At 39.9% G+C, this 27143-nt stretch overlaps 1 protein-coding gene across 1 annotated transcript; it reads right to left on the bottom strand.

Annotated features, from left to right (window-relative positions):
* Window positions 1-231: 231 nt before the first annotated feature.
* On the bottom strand, window positions 232-24981 carry jmy (junction mediating and regulatory protein, p53 cofactor). Its single transcript, XM_051412866.1, has 11 exons — window positions 24107-24981; window positions 23241-23680; window positions 17265-17438; window positions 8585-8735; window positions 7563-7732; window positions 6933-7098; window positions 6194-6384; window positions 5981-6067; window positions 5542-5631; window positions 4956-5445; window positions 232-4209 (listed from the first exon to the last, which is right to left on the bottom strand). Exons 1-11 carry the CDS (start codon window positions 24372-24374, stop codon window positions 3899-3901), a joined length of 2538 nt encoding a protein of 845 aa, XP_051268826.1. The 5' UTR covers window positions 24375-24981; the 3' UTR covers window positions 232-3898.
* Window positions 24982-27143: the final 2162 nt, after the last annotated feature.

Here is a 27143-nt window from a genome sequence, read left to right as displayed (position 1 = left end):
TAGTTTTAAGCATATATAAGGATATTTTTAAGTGTTAATTAATGTACATTTAAGTTAAACATCTCCTTTTTAATATATATTTATATTTTTACAACTTTTTCCTATATGATCATTAATTATCAGCTATAATCGTTGATAACTACATTAATAAACACTTAAAATGTCCTTATATCAACCTTTTATCACAAGTTTATGTCCTGATTTATAAACAAACACAGTTCAAAAACAGCATTTTGGTGCTTAATTTTATTTTGAAAGGAGAAAAAAAAATAGAGATATACCGTAATCGGAGATATAGAAAGCAGAAGAGGAATGTCAATGATAGGAAAACAATAAAAGCAACAAAAACTTCTTATAAAGTACATTTACATTTGTACGCTTTTTTTAAAAATCATTTTAAAATATGAAGTTTCAATAAATACTTCAATACATTTAGGCATGCGGATATATTTTAGTTTGTCGTGATTTACATTTTCATTACAGTAAAATCCATAAAAATGACTTTTTCATCTCAATTTATTGCACTTACGTTGTGATGGGTTCGTCCTTGAAAAATAAAACAAAACATAACCAGTCACATGCATAAGGTCAGAAAGGTTAAAAGGTCAAGCTCACCTTGTTGGAAAGGTTTAAAAAATAAAAGCACGATGGTATCGATGGTGAAAAAGGGGACTTAGAAGCTGATTTACGTCGCTCTCGTGTGGCTGCTGCAGCCGGTTCGCTTAACTTAAAGACTGGAAACGAGGAGCTCACCTGGTTCTGTCCAACAGGTAATAAAACCCACCTGCTGCCTCATTTAAAGATCAATAATTAACACTATTGTTTAAAATCAGTGCAACAACCAGACTCGCTGTGGCAACGTTCACACTGCGAGCATTAACACTTAATTATTGATTTATTTGTTTAAATGTGACCCATATCCACGATATTACAGTAATCTTGTAACCTCCTCCTGTAACTAGTAGTGTAACTAGTTACTATCACATATCCAATCACAGCCTTGGATTCATTTTTTTGTAAACGTGGAGAAAAAAACTAGTTCGTTGGATGGAAATATTCCCATTATTTTGATTTTAATCGTCGGGAAAAAAGTCTGAATTTTGGGGAGAAAGGACAAAAATTACCCAGAAAAGTAAGTAACTAATTACTGTTGGCAGATAGTAATAAGTAATATTACTTTTGAAAAGAGTTTCTGGTGTCGTCTGTTAATTTAAGTCCGATATTCACTGGTTGTTTTAGTAAATGAACGTTAGTCGAACTGTGGATTTCTTCACTTTGGACAAAGCCAGGCTAACAGTTCCCCTCCGCTTCCAGTCTTTATGCTAAGCTAAGCTAACCATCTGCTGGCTGTGGCTCCGTATTAAACCGTACAGACGTTAAAGTGGCATCGATGTTCTCCTCGAACTCTCGACAAAGAAAGCGAATAAATCTCCAAAAAAAAAAGTCAAACAATTTCTTTAAAAGTTGACTTACAAAACAGGAAGTGAGAGTTTAGTTGGTTTTCTTTTTTCAGTTTAAGAGGTTTGACACAGTTAACACATAATAAAGAGAGACTGGTATAAAAAGGCGCACACACACAAACACACATACCAAGCTCAAACAACAACAACAACTTCAGGAAGTAAATAAGTTGGAAAACAAACAAAAACCAACAAGGCAGTGGAAAAAATAAAATGACTTAAAAACAACAAAATAAAAGTCACAAATGTCGTCAGTTACCAGCAGAGGGCGATAAAACATCAGACTTCATCTGAACTGAGTTTAAAGCATTTAAATATTTCCTCTGTCCTTAAACGCCTCATTAAACATTTTATCTTCATCAATTCATCTGCAGGTTTTTCTTTAAGTGATCAATTCATCGTTTAGTCTTTAAAATAGTTCAAATCTGTTTCTTAAAACGCCCCAAAAACGGAGAGATGATCAGTTTGGAACGACAGGAAACAGAGATTATCACACTGGATAAAAAAAAAGACTTAAACTATTGATCGATTATTAAAATAAATGCAGATTCATTTCCTGCTGAATTCTTCCAGCTCTAATTATAATATTTTAAAGAGTGAAGCTCCTTAAAGTAAATATTTGTTCCTTTCTGAGTCTTTTAGAGTAAATTAACGGTAATATATCAGGACAGAAGTCATAATTTAATCAATCTTCTCCGCACATTAATCAATATATTATATTAATCTATCCATCTACGTCTAATTTTCCATCTAAGAAGAGTGACGACACAATCAGCCGATCACAGAAAACAACCAAAACTAGATTCAAGTAATTTATATTTAAATTGGTGCTGAAATATAAAATCATCGTATATATATATATATTTATTATATATATATAATTTAATTTGTCAAAATACTGACCCGGTCCAAACGAAAGCGGATGCACAGATAAAGTCCGACCTACAGATGGTTTATTTTTTATTTTATTGGTTGATTTTATAAATAAAATTTGGTTTAGACACAAAAAAAAACCATCTTGAATTGTTAAATAATCTTTTAAAAACACTTTCTATAAACAATCTGTAGGCCGAGGATCCAAAAGTAAACAAACGTTTGTTTATGAACGATCAGAAAGCCGTTTGTGTTTAATATTTCCAGTGTTTGTTTCTTTGGAAATAAGAAAGTTCTGTTTTAATAATAACTGTAAAAATAAGTAAATACAGAATATGTGAGTTTATAGGAGCTTCTTAAAGACAGTTCCCATAATGCTGTGGGTGGTGTAAACAGGGAGTTTAATGTTATGGAGCAGATTGGCACCATTAAAAGTATTCTGAATGAACTAATCAGCACTTCCTGTTTGCAGTGTATCCATAAACGTATTGATCTGGGGTTATAAGGAGACACTTGTTCTATGAAGTGTATTTATAGACGTTGAATCTCGGTGGATATTGGAGATTATTACGTCACACTGAGAGTAAGAATGTGTGTATCGTTGAGTTGTGACTTTGTTTTGGGGTGCGAAGGGTTTTTAAAGTGCTGCCGACCGCGTTGTTACGAAGGTCGAATCAGAGCTACAATAACTAACCTACCGTTAACAACAACAACAACAACAACAACAACAGAAAACCTCTGAACTATGATGGAGAGTGAAGTTTAGTTTGATGTCGTTGTATCATATTTTACTCTATTTGTATAAAACAGGCTGGTTGATTTGTTAAATACACAAATAAACACCATTAACACATTTAAAGTAACAGTAACTGAAGTCAGAACTGACCCTCCTTAAGCCCCGCCCTCCTTTTTTTTTTTGCTCTGTGCTCCAATCACAGTCGAGCAACCCTCGGTCAACCTCCTCCGTTCCTGTACTTAGATATGCTACGTGCTGAACTAGCGAGGAAGTTGACCGAGGATCGCTCACCTGTTGGCGCAAAAATAAAAAGGGGGGGGGCTTATGAAGAGGTCAACAGTCCTACTCTGCACACACGTTCTACAATATACAGTACAAATGGTTGTCACATACTCGAATGTAAAAGTGTACAGCACACGTATTCAGTGGAGAGTCTTACTGTGTCGTAAGTGAGAGAGAGAAACAAACCCATCACAGCAAAGCTACAGTACGACTCTGACATAGAGAGGTTAGAGGTTGTATTCCTCGCCAACAATGCCACAGCAACAACATTCAAAAAAAAAAAAAAAAAAGGAAGTTTTAATGGTCCGTCTTTACAAACGTACAGAAGTATGAAAAACAAAAATACTTCTGATCAGTTTTTTCTTGATGTATAAAAACAATCGAGGGTTTTTTTGTTCGGATTGCACCGAGGTGTCTCCGGGTGATTTAATCCTGGCTCGTCCTCGTAACTCGAGCCACCGCTTTCTCTTCGTTTTGGCTCCACGTATCCAGAAAAGATAAAAGTTAAAAAAAAAAAAAAAAAAGTTATTCCAATAAAAGCCAGGAGCTAGTTTTCCCAGTCAGTGCACGGAAGGCCTTCGTCCTCGGACTCGGACTCCGGCGACGCCTCTTTGATCCTCCTCAGGGCCTCGTGGATGCTGCGGGTCAGAGCGTCGGCCGCGTGGGGGAAGCTCTTGGCCTGACGCTGCTTCTCCGGTTGGGTCCGTACCTTCTTCAGCCGGATGCCTTGCCGGATCTGAGCCAGGATGTTGTCGCTCTCGTCGTCCGGGTCGGGGGCCAGAACCCGCAGCTCGGCCTTCCTCAGGTGGAAACTGCCCCGCTTGAGAGTGGCCAGGACCTCGTCCATGGGGGTGCTCGCTGCAGACGGAGATAAATATTAGCGTCAAGTGAGTTTCTGGGTCCAACAAATTAAATATTTGAGACTTTTTAAATAATTTAATACCAATTATAACGATAAAAGTATGAAAGTATGATGGAAAACAAACATTTTTAATACTTTCCAGCAAAGTTTCACCAATAATTCAAAACTAATGATGTAATTAATCAAACGGATGCAACATGGATCCAGATAATCAGTTTAAAATGGATGAATTAACCAATTAATTCATTAATTTTCATCACGTCTGTGTTAAAACTAACACTTTTCTCCACAGCTACTGTAGCTGTAGCCGTTAATGAACTGAAACAACAATCCTATTATTAGTTTATAGAAGTACAACAGCCCACAATCAGATATAACTAACATTACAACCTTTATTTAAGACCTTCACAAGTTAAATTTAAGACTTCTTAATACCTTCTAACTACTATAACTGTGATTAGTGTTTAATACAACGGTTGCATTGATGATTAAAACACAGAAAGTAGTTCAGGAGTCAATGTAGGAATCGACAAAGCAGAATCAATAATGGTATTGGAATCAATAAAATCTCATCACATCTCTAAAAACAAGAAATGGACATTTTAATATGTTAATATACAGCCGCTGCTCTTCTGTTGTATTTCTGACAAAGTAGCTGAGCTCAACGCGTGTTTGCCGCTTTGAATTCTGGGATTTGTAGTATTAAACCCAGTGATAAAAGGATTATAACTTTACTCCTCACCTTTCCTCCCCGAGTCCAGCGAGGCCGTCTTCCTCAGCTTCGTCCTCGCCGTCAGCAGCTGGCTGCTATCAAATACTCGAGGGGAGAACCGAGCCGAGGGCAGCGAGGAAGGTTTAGACTCGCAGGTAACGTGCCGCAGTGGGCTGCCCGTCTCCGTCCCCTCGCCCTGCTGCTGGTCCTCCGAGGGAGGAAGTGGAGGAGGAGGCGGGGGAGGTGGAGGGGGACCGAGTGAAAGAATAGACGGGGAGGCCGAGAGGGGAGGCAGCGAGAGGAAGGGAGGTGAAGAGTCGAGACTTTGGAGTGGAACCGTTGGCAAAGAGACGCTGTCGCAGCCGCAGGCGTCGGGCGGAGCAGAGAGTTCTGGGAGATCGGAGCAGTCGGTCTGAACGCTGACCGCCTGAGTGCTGGGCTGCTGTCCCGCTCTCCGCCGGCTGTGAGGCTGATTCAGACGCAGCCGGCTGGACTTCAGAGTCACCTGGCCCGGGTAGCGCTGCGAGGGGAGACCACAAAAAGAAGGAGGAGGTCAGACACACGGATCGGGTCAAAGGTCAAACGGGAGCTGACGGCGGGTGTCGGGAGTTCTCACCTGTTTGAGGCTGCGAAGTCGGTCCAGAGTCCTCTGCCTCTCCTGACTCACTCTGGCGTTTCTCTTGCCTTCATCTTCCTCAGCTTCTCCCTTCACAAGGAGAGAAAGTAGATAAATGTAGTAACGACTTCCAAGGTTCAACGGGGTTATTGAGTAATTAAAGTAGTGATTGATTCCAAAGTTTATTGATTTATTGGTTTATTCTAACCTGTGTTTGTCTGTTTAACATGGTTCATTTAAACTTTTAAACCTAAGATTTAATCATCCATCTTTGCTCATTATATCTCAGCCTCTCTTTCCCTCCGTTGTGCATAAACTTCAGGTTATTAACTTGTTTCTAAAATACAAACATGGAATTATTGGTTATTGTATCGGCTGAATAAAAGATCCATATCGAGCTCCCCCAGTTGCCACAGACTGATAAATATCTGAGTCTTACCTGCAGCAGTGTTTGCAGGGAACTGCCGTCACCATGGCTACCTTGTCGCTGTTGTATCTTCTGGTTGTGGTTGACGATACAGATTTCCTATTCAGGACAAAAAGCACATGAATGATACTAAACCAACGTGTGCAGCTGCTATAAAAACACTTTCCAGACGATGTCTTCAACCTCAACGTCGTCTAACTGCCTCGTTAATCGTCAGACTTTTACCTTCTTGTTTTTGAGGTAGACTTTCTTGGCAGTGATGCGGCCCCGGCGAGCCTCGAGCTGCCGCGTCCTCTGCTGTAAGACAGCGAGTTCTTCATTTCTGAGGGGGGACGGCGGGGTTGCGAGATCTTGTTCGCCCTTCATGGCGTCGGGGCTCTCGAAGGCGTCGTAGTACACCACCTCATCCTGACGCTCTGGTACAACAATCACAACAGATTCATCAAAATACAGTAAAGCACCTAAAAAAAAGGTTCCTGTGCAACCAACAGCTCATTTACCTGAAAACCAACTTATAGCTAAAAAAATGAAGGTGAAAAGCTATTGGAAATCAATAAATCCCTCATCTTCGTACGAGAATGTTTGTTGTACCAGATAAATAATGTAATAAACTAAAGTAAATAAAGATCAGACTGCATTTGAACATCTTCAGTAATTTTAGAACAACGTAGACATTTTTAAAAACATCTTTTTAATTTTATTTACAGTTTTGTGGAGCTCAACCACAGAAAATCTGATAACCATACTGATCAATATTAAACACATTTAAATAATAAAGATGTAAAAGTACAAAGTGGTACACCTTAAATTGGTGAAAATCTATGTAATGTCACCTCAAACATATCTTTGGTATTTCTGGACTGCGATTACTTATCAGCCAATATATTCCCCCGTATCAATATATCACCAATATATGATTCAGGCTCCATCATCTGTCACATATAAACACAAACAACCAGCTCACCCGTCATCTGCCTCCGTAGACTCTGCAGCTGAGCAGTGAGCAGCAGCTCTTCACAGCGCAGCACCTCTGCCTGGATATCATACAGCTGCAGCTGCAACTCGTAGTACAGCGCCTCCAGCTGGTCCAGACGCAGCATTGCATCCTCTCCACTTTGCAGACTCCGCATCTAGAACCACAGGCACAAAAAGGTTGTGTTACTCATTTACCACAGACCAGAGGGCAAACACAGCAGGCTGGGTGATTCTTCCAGAGTGCCTTACAGTCCTTCCTGAATGATTTTTATTTAAGTGCAACCAGTTAATAATCTGCTGCACAGACCAGGAACTTTGTAGTTTTCTTGTATTTACATGTAAAACAAGTATTTGACCCCAACAGTAATTCCCAATGAGTCATTTCCACTGGAGTGGAGCAGGATGTTATTCTCTCCATTACAGGATGTCTGAACCATGAGGTCATTTTTCAAACATGGCCATTATCTTGCTTTGTTCCCCGTTCTCCCTCAACTTATCTATACCCAAGTGTTTGTGTTTCTCACTCTTGTCATTGTGGCTTCTGACAAACACACCTTTGTCTGTATCAGTGTGTGTGTCTGTGTGTGTGTGTGTCTGTGTGTGTCTCAGTGTATTTTACCTCTTCCTTCAAGCCATGTTTCTTCTGTTCCAGGCAGATTTCTTTGGCCCTCATCAGCTGCAGTGTTTCTTTGGAAACGGCGTACTGCAGCCGCTCCATGCGTTCGACGGCTGCAGCCCACGCCGACTTGCCAAACTTCTTCTGGTCGGCACGCATCCGCTCATACAAAGCTGCAACACACACGTGTGATTGTCAGAAATGGACCAGAGCTGCAGCGACTAATCGATGAATCTACTAGTTTGAGTATTTACTTGTTTAGAAAACATGCTAAACTTCCCCAGTATCAGCTTCTCCGATGTGAGGATGTTCTGCTTTGTTTTATAGCGTTTGTATTTGGCTCTTGGACAGTTGGTCAGACAAAACAATAAAAACCCCTCTAGGGGTCGCCAAAGCTTCATGGGGACAAGTACTGCTTCATTTTAAGGTGTGTAAGAAAGTAAATGTAAAGTAAATAGTCTAAGAGAACAAAAAAAAAGACTGAATTTGTCAATAAAGATGATAGAAAATGCCTAATATAGACAGAGTTTTATATAAAAAGTTCCCTAAACAGGAAATAACCTACTCAAAATTCATCCCTCGTTTTACAGAAACTTCCTGCAGTTAGAGTTCACTGTTTGGGTTCATTGTACAGTTCTGAATATAATATGAAATATCCATTAAATATGTCACATAAGCGTCAGTTTACTAAATGATAGAAAAGACGTCCCTGAAGGAAAAAGGTTGGGAACTATGAGTGCTTAGATTCCTCTAAGTGGAGCCTAATTCCAGCCTGAACGGAAATTAGTTGACGTGTTTCCGAGCCGCTCATAGCCGAGATGAAGGGGGGGGGACTTTGGTATGTGAGAGGTTGGAGATGAGGATCCGAGAGGGGAAATGTTGGCTTTAAATAATCTCTATGTGGAGTGATAACTTCACTTTGTTATGGAGTAAACATACAACACAAAAGGTTCAAAGGTCACCGCAAAGACAAAGTCCCTACGCTGCTTCAGAGCGAGAGGAAGGGCCTCCTTTCGTGTGTTTACCTTTCTGTGCTCGAGTCGTGGTTTCAAAGAATTTGACAGTCAGGTCCTGTATGGTGAGCACAGCGGCGTGAGCCTTCTTCTGCCACTCCTCATCCTCTTTCCTCAGGCTCTCCACACGGCGAGGACCGAGGCGCTCCGTCTCTAGAGAGACCTGATTTGGGGGGGGGTCAGAGCAGATTGTTAAAACTTTAGTCTGTATAAAGAGGTTGTCTGACACCAAATTACCACATTTATATATTTATAGTGCAACCTGACAAAGGTTTCTATTAACAGTCATTTGTTATATATAGCCTATAATAAACAGTAATTGTAATGTTGCCATGGCAAATAATCAGACTCTTTGATTGATTGATGTCAGAAACTGTTTTCTAAAGCTCAAGTTGACGTCCTCAAATGTCTCGTTTTGTCTGCAACCCAAAGATGTTCAGTTTACGGTCACAGAGAGACTAAAGAAACCAGAAAATATTCACGTCAGAGAAGCTGAAAAAACAATTTGGACATTTTTATTTTTAAAAAATGACTGAAAACAATTAATCAACTCTCACAATAATTGTCGATAAATGTAATAGTTGACAATTAATTGATTAATCTACTAATTGTTGCAGCTTCTGCAGTAATAGATCATCTTTTTTTAAACTTCTCAGCTGATTTATGGATGTTTATTCACTAAGGACATCAAAATGATATCCTTGGGAAGTCACACTAGACCTAAAACTATGTATGTCATGTCTGTCCAGAGTTATGACTTTGCAAAGGAAAACTATCATGACGCAAATTGCAGAAGTCTGGCGGTAAGGGTGTTAAAGTAGCTTAACCGCCTTCATGTGTCCTCAGAGTGTGAAGTCCTCCAGCACAGACCACAGACTGTAATACCAGCAGGTTACAGCAGGTGGTGGTACGCGTGAGCAGAGACCAGAGACATGCCTGTGTGTGTGTTTATGTTTGGAGTGACACTAACCCAGTGTCCTACTGGGCTAGTGGAACAATAAATAAATAAAATAAACAAATCTCTGCAAACAAACAAGACAAATCTTTTTGTATGATCACATGACAAACATCACATGTCAACCTGAGTTCAGTCTCCACAGACCACCAGCTCGTGTCAGGCCATGTGAAAAAGAGTGAGAAACAGGGAAAAGGCAGTGCCACGTGTAGTCCGGTCCTGGGTGTTGACTGTGAACTGAATCCCCCCCTACCCCCCTCAACCCTCAACCCTCTAACCCTCTAAGAGAAGACCACATGGAACAAAATGTACACAGACAGATTAAGTCCCTGTGAGGGCCTCGTGCACTTTACAGTCATATATTAATATCTCAATGTTAAACAGATGTGTGTAGGTGCTCAAAAATAAACAGCAAATCGCCAACAAACCTCAAAAGGCCTTGATTTAGGTTAACGAGCATACTCAGTGTGTGTGTGTTAGTGAGAGAGAGAGAGAGAGTCTGCACGTGAGGCACAAGAACAGGGAGTGGTTTTGGGGTGAAACCGGGAGCGAGTGGGGGAGGTGGGAGATTACGTCAGAGACCAGAAAGGAAAAGAAAATCACTTTTAGGAACGAGAGGAGTCAAAAGAGAAAGAAAATATGAACTAACTCGGGTTACGTTCGAGCTCTGATCTCACTGTTTAGGTATCCTTTAACACAAAGCACTGAAAGAGCTGCAAGTAACGTGAACTAATCTGAAGACGAGAGCAAGCTCCAACATTTAACACCCAACAGGACGACAACTGGCAGAGACAATCTGCCCCTGAGCAGATCAGTCGGAGGAGGTGACATGTCATACTGACATTTAGAGGCGTCTGTTGTTTAACTTTGACGTTGTTGTCAAAATAAAAGCAAAACATCTCAGTTTCAAGTTTGGCCCCTGATTGTCAGTCTGTTAGACTGGTTTTATGCAAAGCAGAAAAGCATTCGCACTACTAGAACAAATCTTTCTGTTTAGTTCTTGTTGTGTTTTAATAAGGCTGCTGAGAACTGGAAAAACAAACATGGTTAGATGTTAGAATCACTAACACCAACTCAAAAACAAACCTGAAAAACACAACATCAACAGGCACGACAACCTAAATAAGCAACAAAGCATCAAAGATTTCACGTAAATAAACTGTAAATAATAACAATAATAATACAATAAGCTACAACTTTGGTTTTGTTTGTTGGGAGTAATGAGGCCAAACTAAAACAAAAAGTTGAACATAAACTTGTAAAGCTGCTCTACAAACAGGCCTGGTGACATTAATGAAATATGTACAGTACAGTCGGCTGGTATAAGGCCAAACTAAAACAAAAGGAATACTTGGGACAAGTAATGGATTACCAGGGATCTGTGGTAAACATCTGGATCTGTCTTTCCTCTACCTTTTATTTATAAAACTTGATATAGGCTTACAGCCCCCCATTAAATGTCTGTTTATGTGCTGTAAATGTACATTATACATTAAAATACACTGAATTCAGCATCGTCTCTCCACTGACTTCTTGATCAGCAGTCTGAACTATTAATCTGGTTCATTTAGAAGTAAAACAATTAATCAGTCAACAAAAACCGTAAACGTATCTCAACGCTATCTTACTGCTGTTGTTGTTGTTTACATTTCCCCAGACACAAATAAACACAATGCACTGTGCAACAGAATTATTACTTTCCGGGCGGATACGTGTACATTTATGTGCATAAATAACAAAAGAAGGAACAAAACAACTAGGAATTCATGTAAAAATAAAACATTTGTAGATAAATAAACTGTAAACAATAACAATAATAATGCAATAAGCTATAACTTTGGCTTTGTTTGTTGGGACTAATTGTCTTCACTTCCATATGGAGGCCAAACTAAAACAACAACAACAACAAAAAAGAGTTGAACATAAACTTGTAAAGCTGCTCTACAAACAGGCCAGGTGACATTAATGAAATATGTACAGTACAGTCGGCTGGGTGGGACTGAAAGATACAGACAGTAGGTAGAGATGATTCTCTCTCTCCACCACATCATCCCATCAGCTCGTTATCTATAAAGCACTTTCCCTCTAATCTACTGGTGTCAGTCAACTGCTGCCCCGCCTCATAAATAACACACAATGTAAGCACCCTTCAGTCATCGTACTCATACGGCGCGAGGCAGAGGACAGATGAGATCAGTCGGAGCATCTTCGGTCTGTAAATGCCAGTAAACAAAGCACCAGTCTTACACCGGTGTAGTATCGGCTACCAACTCGTGTTTTACTCCTCTTTTTGTGTTCGATTAAAAAAATAAAAATAACAAGCAGGAAGGAAGCGGGGGGAATGTGTGAGCGAGTTCCTTTAACACCTCTGGTCAACAGACGCTGGTGACAAAACACAGACGTGTCAGACTCACTGAAAATAGAAGTGACGCCAGTTCTCGTGGTAAAGTGCCGGGATTACAGCATGGATACCGTCATGGTGGCCCTTATCTCTTCTGGTTTAAATAGCAGGTAAAATGGCCTTTTTGTGAGTGACACAGAGTTAAATACTAGGCTGTCTTTATCAGGTGGAGGATGGGTGGATGGATGTAACAAAGCTACTCATTTTAAAAAAGGTTTGGGATGAAACAGTGAAAGTAGTCCCCAACAAAATACACCATTTACTCCTATTTGAGCGACCTTTGATAAAAACTAAAGTGGGACGCAGTGAGAGCTGAGATCTTCAGTAGGAGAGCCACAGACGGGGTAATGAAGGTGCAAAGTATTGACATGTTGTTGGTTTTGGTCTTTATTGACAAAAACAACAACATAGTGAAAGACCTTTAAGATAACAGACCTCTCTCACAGTTGTACCGGGATACTTGGGACAAGATCACCAGGGAATCATGGGAAACATCTGGATCTGTCTTTCCTCTACCTTTTATTTATAAAACTCGATGAAAGCTTACAGCCCCCCATTAAATGTCTGTTTATGTGCTATAAATGTACATTATACATTAAAATACACTGAATTCAGCATCGTCTCTCCACTGACTTCTTGATCAGCAGTCTGAACTATTAATCTGGTTCATAAAGAAGTAAAACAATTAATCAATCAGTCTGTCAACAAAACCGTTAACGTATCTCAACACTATCTTACTGTTGTTGTTGTTTACACTTCCCCAGATACAAATAAATACAATATACTACAGAATTATTACTTTACGGGTGTATATGTGTACAAGTATGTGCATGAATAACTGTATTGTTTCATTATTTTATCCTTAATTTAAATATTTGTATATATGTGAACATTTTTCGCCATTTTCAGACATTTTATAGACCGAATAAATCATCGATTACTCAAAAACATAATGAACTGAATAGATAATGAAAATAATTAACCCCTTATTCAATCTATATAGTCAATACCTATAAATATGTTGTATTTAATTAGTGTCCACATCCTAATAATCAACATTCAGGTAGATTCAGGTCATGGAGGAAATAAATTTGAATATTATTTTATGTGATATTTCAACATTTATGTAAAAATTTGACAGCTGGATGTAAACGCAACAGATGTTTGAGTGATCACCTTGACAACCGTCGGGCAATCGATGTGAAACAGTAACTGGAGATCAGCGTGGTACTAAAGTAACACAGACCCGTTACAGAGAACCTACATTTTTAATTCATGGCTGCCCTCTGACCTTGCAGGTAATAGGACACCCACACTGAACCAACCCCGTCTGAATGAATCAGCAACAATGGGTGTCAAAGTATTTTGGTGAGCGGTGCATTGTGGTTCGTTCACCGCTCCATCTGCTCCTTCATTCATCGATTCAGTAACGGGAGGGGAGTAGAAAGTGTTCAGAAGATAACATTTGTCGATTATTTAAAAAGGAGAGCTGCAACAATTTGTCGTTTAATCGATTAGTTGATCAACAAAGAATAAATAAATGGGCGAATATTCAAGTTTCTAAGCAAAAAGGTTAAACTTATTATCAAGTTTAAGCTCATTTGTGAGGATTTGCTTCTTTTCCTTTTTTTGTGTGACAGTAAACTCGGAGAAATCACAATTTCAGAATTAGGGATAGACATTTTATAGACCAAACAAATAATCAATTAAATAACTTGTATAAAGCGATAGAAAAATAGCTTTGTTCCAACAGCTATCAGTCAGATTTATTATTTTTTCATTGATCTTTTTCTTTTTTGAAGAACTTTTATCATTTATCATATTTGAATCATGTTTGAGTGTTTTTATACTTTTGTCAAGAGGAATGTCTTTCACTGCCAACAAAATCTACCTATGGGTACAAAGAAAGTACATTTTGAACCATAATTGTTAATTATTATAGCACTAATTCACTGTAAACCATCTGTGCAGCCCTGAAATACACCAACCTTGAAATATCACAGCTGACAAAAACACTTTTTTTTAAACTCCTCCTAAACTCCACAAACCATCGACATCATTCCTTCCACCGTTTGACGCCTCTGGTGGAGAAGATTGAATCTTAATTCCAGTTCATTCAAACACTCTTTTAGCCTGAAGCACTGTAGTGTAGCTTTACAACAACCTCACGTGTCCTGTTTATTCACACTTGCAGATGAAGTCAGGATCTTCTGTCGTTTCTAGCGAGCAGCCGTGATACTCGGCTGCTTTAGTCTTTATCACTTCACCTTTGCAACAGTAGGATGCAAACAGTATGTAAATGACAGTATCCTGTGCTTTAATTCCCGACTCCCTCCACTAAAAAAGGAGAACATCCCCTGACTCATCAGTTTGGGAGAAACCAACCGCCTCTGCCGGCATCAAGGAATTAATTTGCATACAGCTTTGTTTTCAGCCGTTGGATCGCCCCGAGGGGGAGCAGGTGGTAGAGCTGGAAACTTTGGCAACGTACAGAGTTCAGATTCTCAGGAAGAGCAGGTCAGGTCTAAATATCCTGACTTTTAGCCTCTAGTGTGATCAAACTACAATTAACATTATAGAAAGTAAAAGTGTCTTTAATGAGATCCTCTCTGCCTCCAGTTAAAAATGTTCAGTTTCAAGCCGAACCCTGAGGAAGTTCTCATGTATAAATTTAGCTGACAGAACTAAAGTTGCTCTAATCTGCAACTATTTTGATATTTTATTAATAAAACATCTTTTTAAAAGTCTTTCAGTCTGTTGGTTGCACAAAAACAAGCAATTTGAATACACCAATTTTACATTTTTCGCTTTTTTCCTGCCACTAAAGTACAAAAGAAAATAATCTTCATTAGCTGCAGTTTGGTGTTTTCTTTTTTTGTCTATATCGTCAGTAAATCACATAAAGAGTGTTAGTCCGTCTCTTAACACTTTTTTGACCAGTTCCACCTCGGCCTTAAAAGCCCTAAACTCATCAATTGCTACTGATTAAGTCCTTAAAAAACAGAACACATATCTACAGTTTCATTCTAAAGAAAAATAAGTATTAACACACACACACACACACACACACACACACACACACACACATACACAACAACATATATATATTTGGTGCTCTAGTGAGTTATTTTGGGCAACAGGATGGTGTATGGGGGAGTGAGTCAAAATAAACTACAGTGTGTGTGTGTTCATGGTAATGAAGGAACGTGTCATGCAGTGCGGCTCATTGATGTGTTTTTAATGGTTGTTGAACAACAATGGAGCTCTACGGCCCAGAGGAAGAAGCTACTGTATATACGCAATTCAATATCTATTAATACGATCAATTCCTTACTGATGTTTTGTCTTTTCTTGAGATTGACAATAACAAAAACATGAATTATCACAGACTGATCGTTTAAGAAAAATGCTTCGTAAATTTTCAGTGACATTTCTTAAATTAGATCAGCAGCCGCCCAAAAAACCCAAATACCATCATAATAAACAGTCATAAAAACACACCCACACAGTCACTTATGCTGGTTAGTGACACGATGCTGGATACGCATGCTGTGAGGAATGTAGTTTAGAGAAGGCAAAGTACTCACAACACAACAGAGGGTGAACGACTGAGAGAGTCTATGAGAGGGGAGCAAAGACAGATACACAGTGTGTGTCCAGTTAAACATCCCTCAGCACCAGAACGTAACAGAACATCAAAGCCGACACAAGTTGCACACTCTCCTGCCGAACTCCAACATCGTTGCGGACTCCCTGACCACTCTGGCTAACAACATACAGTCTCTGGCCAAGTTCTCCCTTTTGGATAAGCTTGTTATTTTTGCCTCTCCTCTCTCCTCGCCTCCTTTGTGGATTGGACTCCACCTCAAGAGTCAGACAGGGATCTGGACCAACCTGTTCACGGTGGCTGTATAGTGCTTTACATTTACTGTGTGTCATTTAATTTCCGTATCAACTCTTCTGAGTGTGTGTTGTACTTAGTCCCCCTCATAAATTCCTGTTTAAATTTAATGTACAATACTTTAATAACCTTTTATAGAACTGCAGTTCATGCAGCACTGCATCTGTCAGTGAGGATGCAAATTGATGATTCACCAACCTCACAAGGGAAGATAAACTGCACAATTTGCATCAATAAATTAACTCCTCCTTCACAAAGTCATAACTTGGTCAAATCTGAACATGATACACATAATCAACTAATTTTAAAGTTTTCTTTTAGTATCCAAAGTAATCCAGTGATAGTTGTCTGTGCATCCATGAATACACTGCAAACAGGAACTGATAATAGTTAATTCAGCCAACATTTAAATGGTCCCAATTTGCCAAAATGTAAACAAATAGGCCAACTGTAAGCCACCGAATCCATGGCAACGTTACGCTTCCTGTTTACAGCGCGAGTTGTCTTGATTTTCCCACAGTGTCATACACTTTGCTTCCCTGCTCAGCATGTAACAGACACTCAGTAGTTTACTCTAGAGCAGAGGGTTTTCAAAAGGAGTGGAAGCAAATCGTAAATTTGTACAATATTGTGAGATTTATTTTTAGAAACACCTTACATTAAATACCCGAATCCAGCAAAGACAGCGGCTGACATTCCTTCATCAGGTCTGGGTAACATGGTAGTATTGATAAATGTGGCCAACGTTAGTCTGATATTGTTGCTTGTTTAATGATGTGAAGGACTCTGACCTACTGACCCAACCAGGCGTGTGTTAAGACTGAACCCAGCTCTTCAAAGGCCGTGGGACAGTAGAGATTAGTCCGCGGATTTACTTCCCTTTTCAAGCCTCTAATGAAGAAAAACAACAAAGATGGAGCCGAGAAAGAGTGTGGAAAACAGAAGAGTGTGCTGAAGCTGCAGAATTACTGAGTGGTTTAGTGGCTGCTGTAATAATACTTATGCTGGTTGTTAAGCCGCTCTGGGCCGGGGGGGGGCCTCTCTGGCTGATCCTCTGCCCCCAGATGCAAAGCTACAGGGTAGCACAGATCGGCTACTACTACACCATCATCATCATCATCACATGTACCCTCAGCATCTAAGCTAATGTCATTACAGTGGGCTTAGGTGGCTAGACTCAATGGAGGACATTACCGTGCAGTGGTTCAGGGCTCGGTTCCCGGCACTAACCTTGGCTTTTAAAACCGCCAAACCACAAAAAAACAGCATGGTAACTGGTGGAGTACGCTGTAGTAGAGGCAGTCAAACACAAGTCAAAGTGTGTACCAGGAACAGACCAGTTACAGTACGGTCTAAACCTACTTAAATCAAGCCCTTAAACAGATGGTATTTGTATCTATGTGTGTGTGTGTGTGTGTGTCTGTGTGTGTATTACCTTAATCTGCTGTCTGCGCAACATTGCCAGTTCCCTCATGTCCCTGAAAGGCTGAAGCAGGTAGTGGTAGAGCTGAGTCGTTGCCTCCAGCAGTTCTCCGTACGCCTCGTCCTCCTCGGGGTACACCTGCAGCAGCTCCACCATGCTGTCCATGGCTTTGTGTTTGTCCAACACCTGCGACAAAAAACACGTAGAGGAAAACGATGTAGCTCAGAAATTGGAAAAGAGGAAGACCAAAACCCAACGTATTCTTTCATTCAAGGACTGTCCACACTCATTTGTATATGATTTGTGTCCATAAATCCTGAATATAGATGTGAATAACGACATATCAGTGACGCAGCTTTCCAACGTGGAAGCATGATGAGGGACTAAGATCCCTGCAGCTTTACATGTACAGAAGCACCCCCCCCCCCAAAGTGCCAATTTATGTCAGCATCTGTTTTTGTAGCAGCCACAGTTGCATAAAGAGAAGTGGATACAGAGTTGGAGGCTTTGGCCTCATTCCTTCCTATTAAAAGTTGCTCAGTGGCAGCAGCAGCGTGGATTCTGCTCAGCCGCTCTGATGCACTTCCATCACTCTGGTTTTAATGCCGCTGCTGCGTGTCGCATTGAGAGAAACTCAAAAAAAAGGCACTTTTTAACATTCGATCTGAGCAGCCAGAGTGTCCGATTTCAAACCACCTCCAAATGTGGCTTGGATCCTTTTTACAGAAATCACATTTCATGTGGTTGTTCTGCTGTCCAGACGGTCTAAAATCAATCCGAACACAATCTGGATATGCCAAAAAATTGATTTGGGTCAGCAGTCTGAACAAGGCCTTATTTTACGGCTGGGCACTGTAGACGTTTTTATATTTTAAGCACACATACCAAAAGTTAACTTGCTTCAGATGCTCAAATGTGAATATTTGCTGGTTGTTCTGATGCTTGTAGGATAGTAACTGAATATTTTGTGGGTTTCGGACTGTTGGTTAGACAAAACAAGACATTTCAAAACATCAATTCAACTGACTGTTTTACAATCAATAAACCAAACAACTAATTGAGAAAGTAACAGATTTGGTGCTCTAGTCTAGTGAGTACTAGTAGTGAGTAAGTTTACAGCACCAGAGTCACAGTAATGAAGGAAGATGTCACCCTAGAACATGTTCATTGATATGTATTTTATAGTTTCTGGACAACAATGGAGGCCAATGGCACACGGCTACACCACCAATACTAATAAATACATTGTTGGTTGTGGTGTTTTCATGGTATTTGCTGACAATAAGAGAAATAAAATAAAGAACATCAACTGACAGAATGAAACACTTGACATCAGAAAATACTGTTGTACTGAAGTGTTTGACGCTAACTTTGCTAAATTAAATAGGTGTATTTTAGTGTGTAGTGAGTCACAATGAGTCCTAAACAAAAGTTCTTTCAAAGCTCAAGGAAAAGAAGAAAATCCAAGTGTAATCTATAAAAGCAAGAGTAAAGAGTGTGAGAGAGTAAGCACAGGCACATGGGTGTGTGTGTGAGTGTGTGTGTGGTCAGGAATGATACTATAAAATATATTGTTTGAGTGTGTAGTACAATGAGAATAAATTGGCCCCGACTGTTGTTGATTCATACCATATGTCCCTGCCATCCACAGACTGTTCATTGTTCGTGAGATAAACACTATCAGAACAGCTATTGTACACACAAATACAATTCATCTCCCAGCTCTTAGAAACCAGTAGCTCCAATTCACCCAGCACAATACTTCTCCTTCACTCCTGCCTCAGATAATATTGAAATGTGCCACCACCCAATGCTCGTCCCCAGAGTGGTGAATAAAGTGCTCTTCTTTCTGCGAGGAGCTATATAGATATGAATAGAGACTCTTATATTAACTCCAGGCTGCTTTTCCCAAAGTCCTCCACGTTTTGGGGGAGACCGGGATAGACACTGAACGATTCAGCTCGAACACTGCTCCTACTGTTTACCTTTGGTCTGTGTCTCCCTGGTAACCACTGGCCAACCATACACCGACTCCCTGCCCCTTGCTTAGCCCAGGAAAACCCCTCTTGGGCTAAATGAGCCGGCTTCTGCCACCAGGCCACGAGCTGAGCAACAAAGTGTTCAAGTTTAATTACCTTACTTACATTAGATTAAACTTACTTAGAGTTAATGAGTAAATCACTGAAACTGGATCCACATTTACTACTTCCCTTGAAGACAGTCGTTTCTTTATAACATCTCTGTGACTGTATTTACATATTCAAATCTATGCGTTGATGGTGAAATGCAGCAAACCAGAGGGGCCGTGACTGCTCGGTATGTGAGCTGATGAGCCTGCACTTCAAAAAGGCAGCGGGATTACTTGTTTTAATTAGACCCAGAAACAATTAGTTGATTAATTGATTAGACGACTGATTGCTTAAAATTAATCTGCAGCTATTTTGTATTATTTAAGTCATTTTTTAAACCAAAGTCCAGAGTTCCAGCTTCCCAACTGGGAGGATTTGCTGCTTTTCTTTGTTGTACACTGATTATCTGGGTTGTGAATTGTGATTATGTAATACCAGGGGTCATTAAGGGCGTTCCAGGTCGTCACCAGAAAAATGGGGAACATTTTAATTTCACTTTTATTTAAATTGACTTAAAGGTAACCCAATGAGAAAATATAAGTATGATTATTCCACAATATCCACTGTTAATCTGGCAATCTATTTTTTTTAAATCAGGATTTACTTTAGTTAAAGGCAGCAAATGTGGTCTCATAACTGATCTTGAATTTAAATATCTTACATTTTTATTGCTTATAAATCTCCAACATCGCTTTTTTAAACACAAATACTGATTTATCACTTTTCCAACTTGTATAAAAAGATATAGAAGTAGAAGTACTACAGAAAGCACTCGATGAGTAGATAACTATAAGAGGTTCAGAGTGATATGAGCTATACTATAGCTGCTTCAGCCCTATCATCAGGACTAACTGTCGGTACTAAATCTGCTCCGTCTTGCTGGAGGACTTTTCTCTCTGCCTTTTAATTGAAATATCTCACAGAAGGAACACGCCTCGCCTGTGATCCGAGCAGACACTGTTGTTTAATAGCTCTCTGAATGAACCGAGCACCACTTAGGAGCCATAAAATCCTAAATGAATCTTAAGAAAAAGGGAATTTAATGTAGAGGATTTTAGCCAGCAGAAGCAGCATCAACAGGTAACGTGCACACAGGTAAAACAGAAAGACACAGCTGGTTGGCAACATGTGCACATTAGTTGTAGTGACAATAAATATGTGTTAGTGGCTAAAAAACCCGCCTGCATACCCCCAGTTTGAATCATGCAATGTAAACAAACTAAAGCTAAAATGTCGTCCCACAAAGGCAACAGTATGGCAGACTAATCCCACAGCAGCACCGGTGGCTAACGTGCACACTCACCATGACAAACACACACACACACACACACACACACACACCCCAAACCTACAGCAGCCAACAGGAACACATAATAAAAGGGGGGAAATCTTCCAGTAAAGACACAGAGAAAGACTCGCTGTCATCTGTGACTCATTCTTCCTGAAAAACTTTACTTACACACACACACACACACACACACACACACACACACACACACACACACACACACACACACACACAGCTGACTAAGGTTAAGACATTAAATTTAACTAATAGCTTGACAGGTTTACTGTAGGCAAGCTGTAAGCCTAATTCTGCTTAACAACAGGCCACAGACGAGGAAAAACTACAAGTATCTGGTCAACTATTGGCCCAGTTCTGGTCACAAACAGGGTTGAGACATTCAGCTGTCATCTTGTGATAAAAAAAGGCCACAACAGTGATTCTGCAGCTGCTCCAACAATATAGAACCGGGGGGGCCGAAAACACCGTCCCAGATTGAACGTCGGGGGCTGTGAGACTCAAACCTGTTGCTGGTGCTCTCATTGTTAATGGGCACAGTGCCAGCGAGCATCTACAAGTAATGCTCTCCTTATACTTTCTCCTAATCACATAATATTTTAATCCCACTCTGTAGTCTCTTCTTCATAGTAGCGCTGCATGAGGTATACACACAGTACATTATCTATTAATGGGCTGGTTATTTTCTGGGTTAATCGTTTTTGTCTATAAAATATTAGAAATATAGTGACACACACAGAATGTATAGTATTTAGACAGCTAAATCTCATATGACAAATAAAAGCATCACATCCTTACATTTGAGAAGCTGGAACCAGGAAATTTTGCTTAAGAAAACACTAAAAAGATTAACAAATTATCAAACAAAAACTTTCATTTTACTTTAACTGAAGTAAAAAACTTATCCGGTTTTTCTTCCTACTCCTAAACATGTCATTAAATCTGGACTACAGTCTTTTCAAGAGCTGGAAGCGCGTGCAATCCAGTAAAACTTGTCGTGTAATAAATAAAACCTCCGTTGTTGCCGACTCAGAGAGATGATTTTGAGGTTGTAGTCTTTGGTGTGTTTTGCTCTGGATTGGATTATATTATGATGTGTTTCTAATTCTGTGTTCCTCCATGTATGTAGATGGGTTGAACACAATATTAAAAACATTTCAGAAACAACTGCGTTGCCACAAGATACGAAGATACTTTTGTTTGTCGGTTGTCGTTGTCTACAGCTGCATTATCGATTCAAATCCGATGATTGGTTTCTTGGTCTTTTAGTAGTGAACGCTGTCCACAACCAGCAGCCCAAAGCCAAAATATATTCAACTTATAATGATGTAAAAAATAAATAAAGAAGCAAATCCTCACATTTAAGCATTTAACACTTTTTTTTCTGTGTATGTACTAGTTGTTAAATCAACTTTCAGCCCTACTGCCACTTTAAAAAAAGAGCCCTGTACCGTCTTTACATGCAAACAGACACGTTAGTTGACCTCCCTTATTCTTGTTTTCCATTAATCGAGTGGCAGAAAATCAATTGGCAACTATTCTGATCACTGAATAATCTTTATTGGTCAAATTCACTGCTTCCAGCTTCTTAAATATGAGGATGAGAGGACAAAAGATTTCTGGAGGACATCACCTTGGGTTGTGGGAGATTATAGAAGCCATTTTTAACTATCATATATATATATATATATATATAAAATTGATAAACAATTAATTGAGAAAACAGTCTGCAGATTAACCGATGAAGAAAAGAATCATTCACTGCATTTATACACCATATCAAACCACATCTCTGAATCATTTAAACAAAAACCAGGTGCAACACATGGTTAACAATCACCTTCAAAAAGAAACAAGTGAGACATTTAGTCATCTCTTCCTGGTTGGGCCGAGCCCTTCGCCAGCTGTTTGTGCTTTGTGTGTGAATCAGTTGAACAAAAACAACAGAGGATGTTAAAAGACTTTAGCTTCAGGCTTCGTCTCCTCTCAAACACACACACAGTAATTGTGATCATGACCATGTTTTACTTAGACTTCCGGCAGTATCCGCAGCGCTCTAGTTGGATTTCTCATGCTGGGTTATATTTGGCACATTTTCTTACGGAGGTGAATTTTAAAATACACTCTAGCGTTAAATACATGCCTTCAGCTGTCTGGACCTAACACTGAAACAATCTCAACAGCTGTGGTGACACATCGTTTCACTAACTCCACCTCTAATTGTTCTCCTATGTTTCTGTGTTAACTCCCTTCAAACCGCTCAGCCAACTGGAGTGTGATGTCTGGCCAGAGCAGATCATATTACAGGCCTGTGAACGTGCAGCAACAGATGGTAGATCACATGGGGGGTGGATGGGGGGGGGACAAAGGAAGAGGAGGAGAATAAGCAGACCATGAGGCTCAATTATACTCTGAAAACTACATGGTTTTTTTGGGTATGTCACCACTCTGCGGTTGTCCTTTTCCATGTAAGAGAGAGCTGACTTTAAAAAAAGAGACTTTTATAAACTACTCAAGTACAAAAACACTCACGACGACGACGATAAGTTAACTCACCTCCTGCATACATCTTTTAGCCCTCTCCAGAGCATCTTCATAGCCCTTCTGCCTCAGCTCGCTCAGGCTCTCGTAGTACTCCTCCATGTCGTCCCTCTCGGAGAAAAGCACCTGCGAGAGGATCTTCCATCCGCAGGTGTCCAGGGCGTGACCCAGGTACACCTTCAGCTGGTAGCACAGGGCGTCCGTCTCCATCTGCGACAGCCCGGGGGCACCGAAAAGCCACAGCGTCCACACCCCGGACTGATCCTCGGGGAAGGAGGGTAAACACGGCTCCAGGTCCGAGTTGATGGCGCACAGCTGGAGGTGGGCTGCCCTCAGGTCCTGGAAGGATAACAGCCCGGCCCAGCTGAAGTCCTCATGGCCGCCGCTGTCACCCTCAGCCAGGTGTGCATCATCCGGAGAGAGCGGGACGTCCACGGGGTCCAGGATCTCGATATCTATGAGGGGGTGTGAGAAGATACTGAAAACTGTCCTATCGCGATATTTTACTTAATAATATTGTTTTGTGGTTAAACCCCCCCCCCACACACACACACACACAACTGCTCTGGTTGCTTACATATAGTTGTGTGTTGTTTATACCATGTTTTTTAAATTAAAAATCACAATATATTACAGCTTATAGTATTGCAATATATCACAATATACTGAATTGTAACCATTATATCAGGATACTTATAATATAATCACCAGATTCTTGCCAATACACATCCCTAATATATATATAAATAAATAAATAAATAAAACCTTCACTGTCACTATCCCTGGACCCTAATGTGTGTGTCCTTGAACTACACACTTTTAAAGCCTTAATTACTTATTGGGGGGGTTTCCTTTGGGGGCAGAATGTGGTCTAACTTTACCGGCTTCATCTTTCCTCGTCGTGACAGGACTTTTTGTGCGTGTTTCTGCCACGGAGGCACCGGGGACAGGAAGCACATCGGCGGGGTGGCCGTCCGGAAACGTGGCCCGCTTCTGCACGGTTCTGTTGTGGCAGGTTATGGCGAACTTTCCCTCGACGTCGTTCCAGGCCACGATGAAGTCGAATTTGTGCCTCTCTTTCTCCTCAAACACTCTGGGTCGGACGGACACCCACCCGGACTCCAAGTTATCCTCCATCGTGAATGACATCTCATCCAGCCAAGTAAAAAAAAAAAAAACAACCCAAAAAAAAAAAAAAAAAAAAAAAACAAGATTAACGTTTAAAAAAAAAAAAAAAACCTAACGGCTAACGGCTACAGCTAGCTAGAGGTAGCTAACGGTCGATGCGAGCTTACGATTAAAAATAAAATAAAAATAAAAAAGTGAGCTTCTTTAAGCGCAGCTGAAGCCGAGTTAAGGAGGTGAAACAAAGGCTGTCCCCCCAGCTTTGTTTACCCGCTGCCAGCTGCGTGCGAGCTTCGGAAAACGCAGCTGCCGTCGTCGACCCTCCGAACGGTCCGAGTTCGGGGTCCAGACATGAAGAAGTTTCCGGCGGCCGGACGCGTTCGGACACTGCGCTGCGAGCGGCGGGAAGAACTCGGCTTTATATCGAGGCAGATAACGTCGGTTGTCATGACACCTGTCCCCCCCCCTCCACCACCACCACCTCCTCCTCCTGCCTGCCTTCTAAGATGCTCGCGCTCACTCGCGTTCGCTCTTTTGTCCGTCTCGCAGACAATGCAGCTCGCTCGCTCGTTCGCCTCGCGCGGCTGCTCGGCTCCCTCGGCGTCACGTGTGAGCTTCTGTTTACAAGCAGTTGGAGGTTGCGTGCGCGTTGTTAAAAATCCGGGGAGGGATTTAACTGGTGCACCCTTCCCCCCACCGAGCTGCGTTCAGGTGCCGTGAGGAGAATCGTAAATATGGAACTTCTTAAAAAATATAGAAAAATAAATGTTTAAAATGCGAAATGAAGATGTTTTTTTTTTTAAAAAAAGCTTTGTGGTGTTTTTATTTTTAATTCAATTCAAAGGGGCTTTGTTAGCACGTGTTTACATTGCCAAAGCAGGATAAGATAAGATTGAAATTCAAATTTGGTCCAGCAGTGCAGGGGAAATGTAGTGCAAGAGCAGAGAAAGAATAAAATATAATAAAATAAAAGTATAAAACATTAAATATATGTGTGTACACTTCGTGTGTTAAAGTGGAATATGGTCCAGATCAGATGAATAACTGTACATGTGCTTAACAGGTTAATAGTGATTCACATTTTACACACTTGCTAATCCCTTGATCTTCATATACTGAATGTTTATGTCTTGCTGTCTCCTTCCCCACTTGATAAAACCCCCACACCTACCTTTCCTCCCCTTGTCTCCATTGGTAATCACATTTGGTCTGATCACTACTTTTTGTCTTATTTCCCGTTGAAAGTTAAAAAAAAAAATTACATTGCGAGCAAATTTACACAAACTGTTTAATCATCCTCATTCATCAGAAGAACTACAACCACTTTGTGACAATGACCAATCACTACTTTGTACCACTACTAAAGAGTGTATACTGGATTTATGGAATGAGTATTTACCAAAAGGGATGTTGAACTTTGGATCAAATAAGAAACCTTTCTCATGCAGTTGAAGAATGATGACCTTAGAAAAACCAGGCTAGGTTTATTTACTGGCCTCTCAGGGAGGAACTTGAATTTGTTTTGCTTGGTTGTATAATCCTGACTGGTATGTCTCTCCTGTCTCAAATCCATAAACAAATGAGTTATCACTAAAACAGCCACTAAAATAATATACTGCACAACAACTCAACCATCCACACAAAAAAAAAAACACCCCACACCTACCTTTCCTCCCCTTGTCTCCATTAGTAATCCCATTTAATCTGTTTACTACCTTTTGTCTTATTTCCCTTTGACTCTGACGTTAATCACGTAACGTCCATTCCACATACGGTCTCTCTTGCTTTTTATAGATTGTATGAAGATTGTTTAAAGAAATTGAAAGTGACGCAGATCAACAACAAAGAGACATATTATTCATATGGTATCAGGATTAAAGGAGCGTGAGAAGTAAGAATTTCATTACCAATGAACTGTTGTACATATGGCAGATCAATAAAAACAGAACTACTACAGAGTAGACCAAAGGCCTCACAAAGAGACGTGAAATTCAAAATAAACAGAAAAAAGACACAACAAAAAACAACTACAGATGCATATTTGTTTATAGTATAAATTTATAATCCACATATATTTTTTTTAAGATTACATCTTATTTTTTTATGTAAAAAGTCTGTAAACTGACCATAAAAATGTCTTCATCCTGTAAGTCGTCTCAGATATTTTAAAGTTAGACAATGAGATCACAACAACCGCCTTCATAACAAAAAGCGTAGGCACACAATGTCTCCCATGCGGCCTGAAGGCACCACAACAGTCCCTTTAATAAAACAGTTTATTTACTAACAGAGTTTATTAAACCAAACAACAAACAACAAACAACAAACAACAAACAACAAACACAGAGTAAATCCGCGTCATTAAACTTCTACCGCTCTATAATTTGATGTCGTCACTCTCAATGTTCGTCAATGTCGCTCTTTCTCTCGCGGACGTGCACGAGGAGCATAAACATCTGCACGTGGGCAAATCCATGACGCAAGCGCGCAGAGAACGTGCGGACGGCTGGGGGCCGTACGGCGACCTGACTGGGACAAAAGACAATCATTTAAAAACAAACGTAGAAATGCTTCAAACTGCGCAATAATAATAATAATAATAATAATAACAATAATAATAATTATTATTATTATTATTATTATATATTTTTATATTTTATTATATTATTATTATTATTACTATTATTATTATTATTATTATATGTATATTATTATTATTATATTATTATTATTATTATATAATTATTATTATATTTATATTTTTATTATATTATTAGTTTTATTATATTTATA

This window comes from Dicentrarchus labrax, unplaced genomic scaffold (genome assembly GCF_905237075.1).
Source record: "Dicentrarchus labrax unplaced genomic scaffold, dlabrax2021, whole genome shotgun sequence".
NCBI lineage: Eukaryota > Metazoa > Chordata > Actinopteri > Moronidae > Dicentrarchus > Dicentrarchus labrax.
This window is presented reverse-complemented; position numbering and strand designations above follow the sequence as displayed.

Coding starts and splice junctions, on each gene's coding strand:
- jmy (XM_051412866.1), bottom strand. CDS start 24,374: ATGTCATTCACGATGGAGGATAACTTGGAGTCCGGGTGGGTGTCCGTC. Junction 17,439..23,240: donor CTAAAAGATGTATGCAGGAG/GTGAGTTAACTT, acceptor TTTTTGTCGCAG/GTGTTGGACAAACACAAAGC. Junction 5,632..5,980: donor CCCTGCAAACACTGCTGCAG/GTAAGACTCAGA, acceptor CTCCTTGTGAAG/GGAGAAGCTGAGGAAGATGA.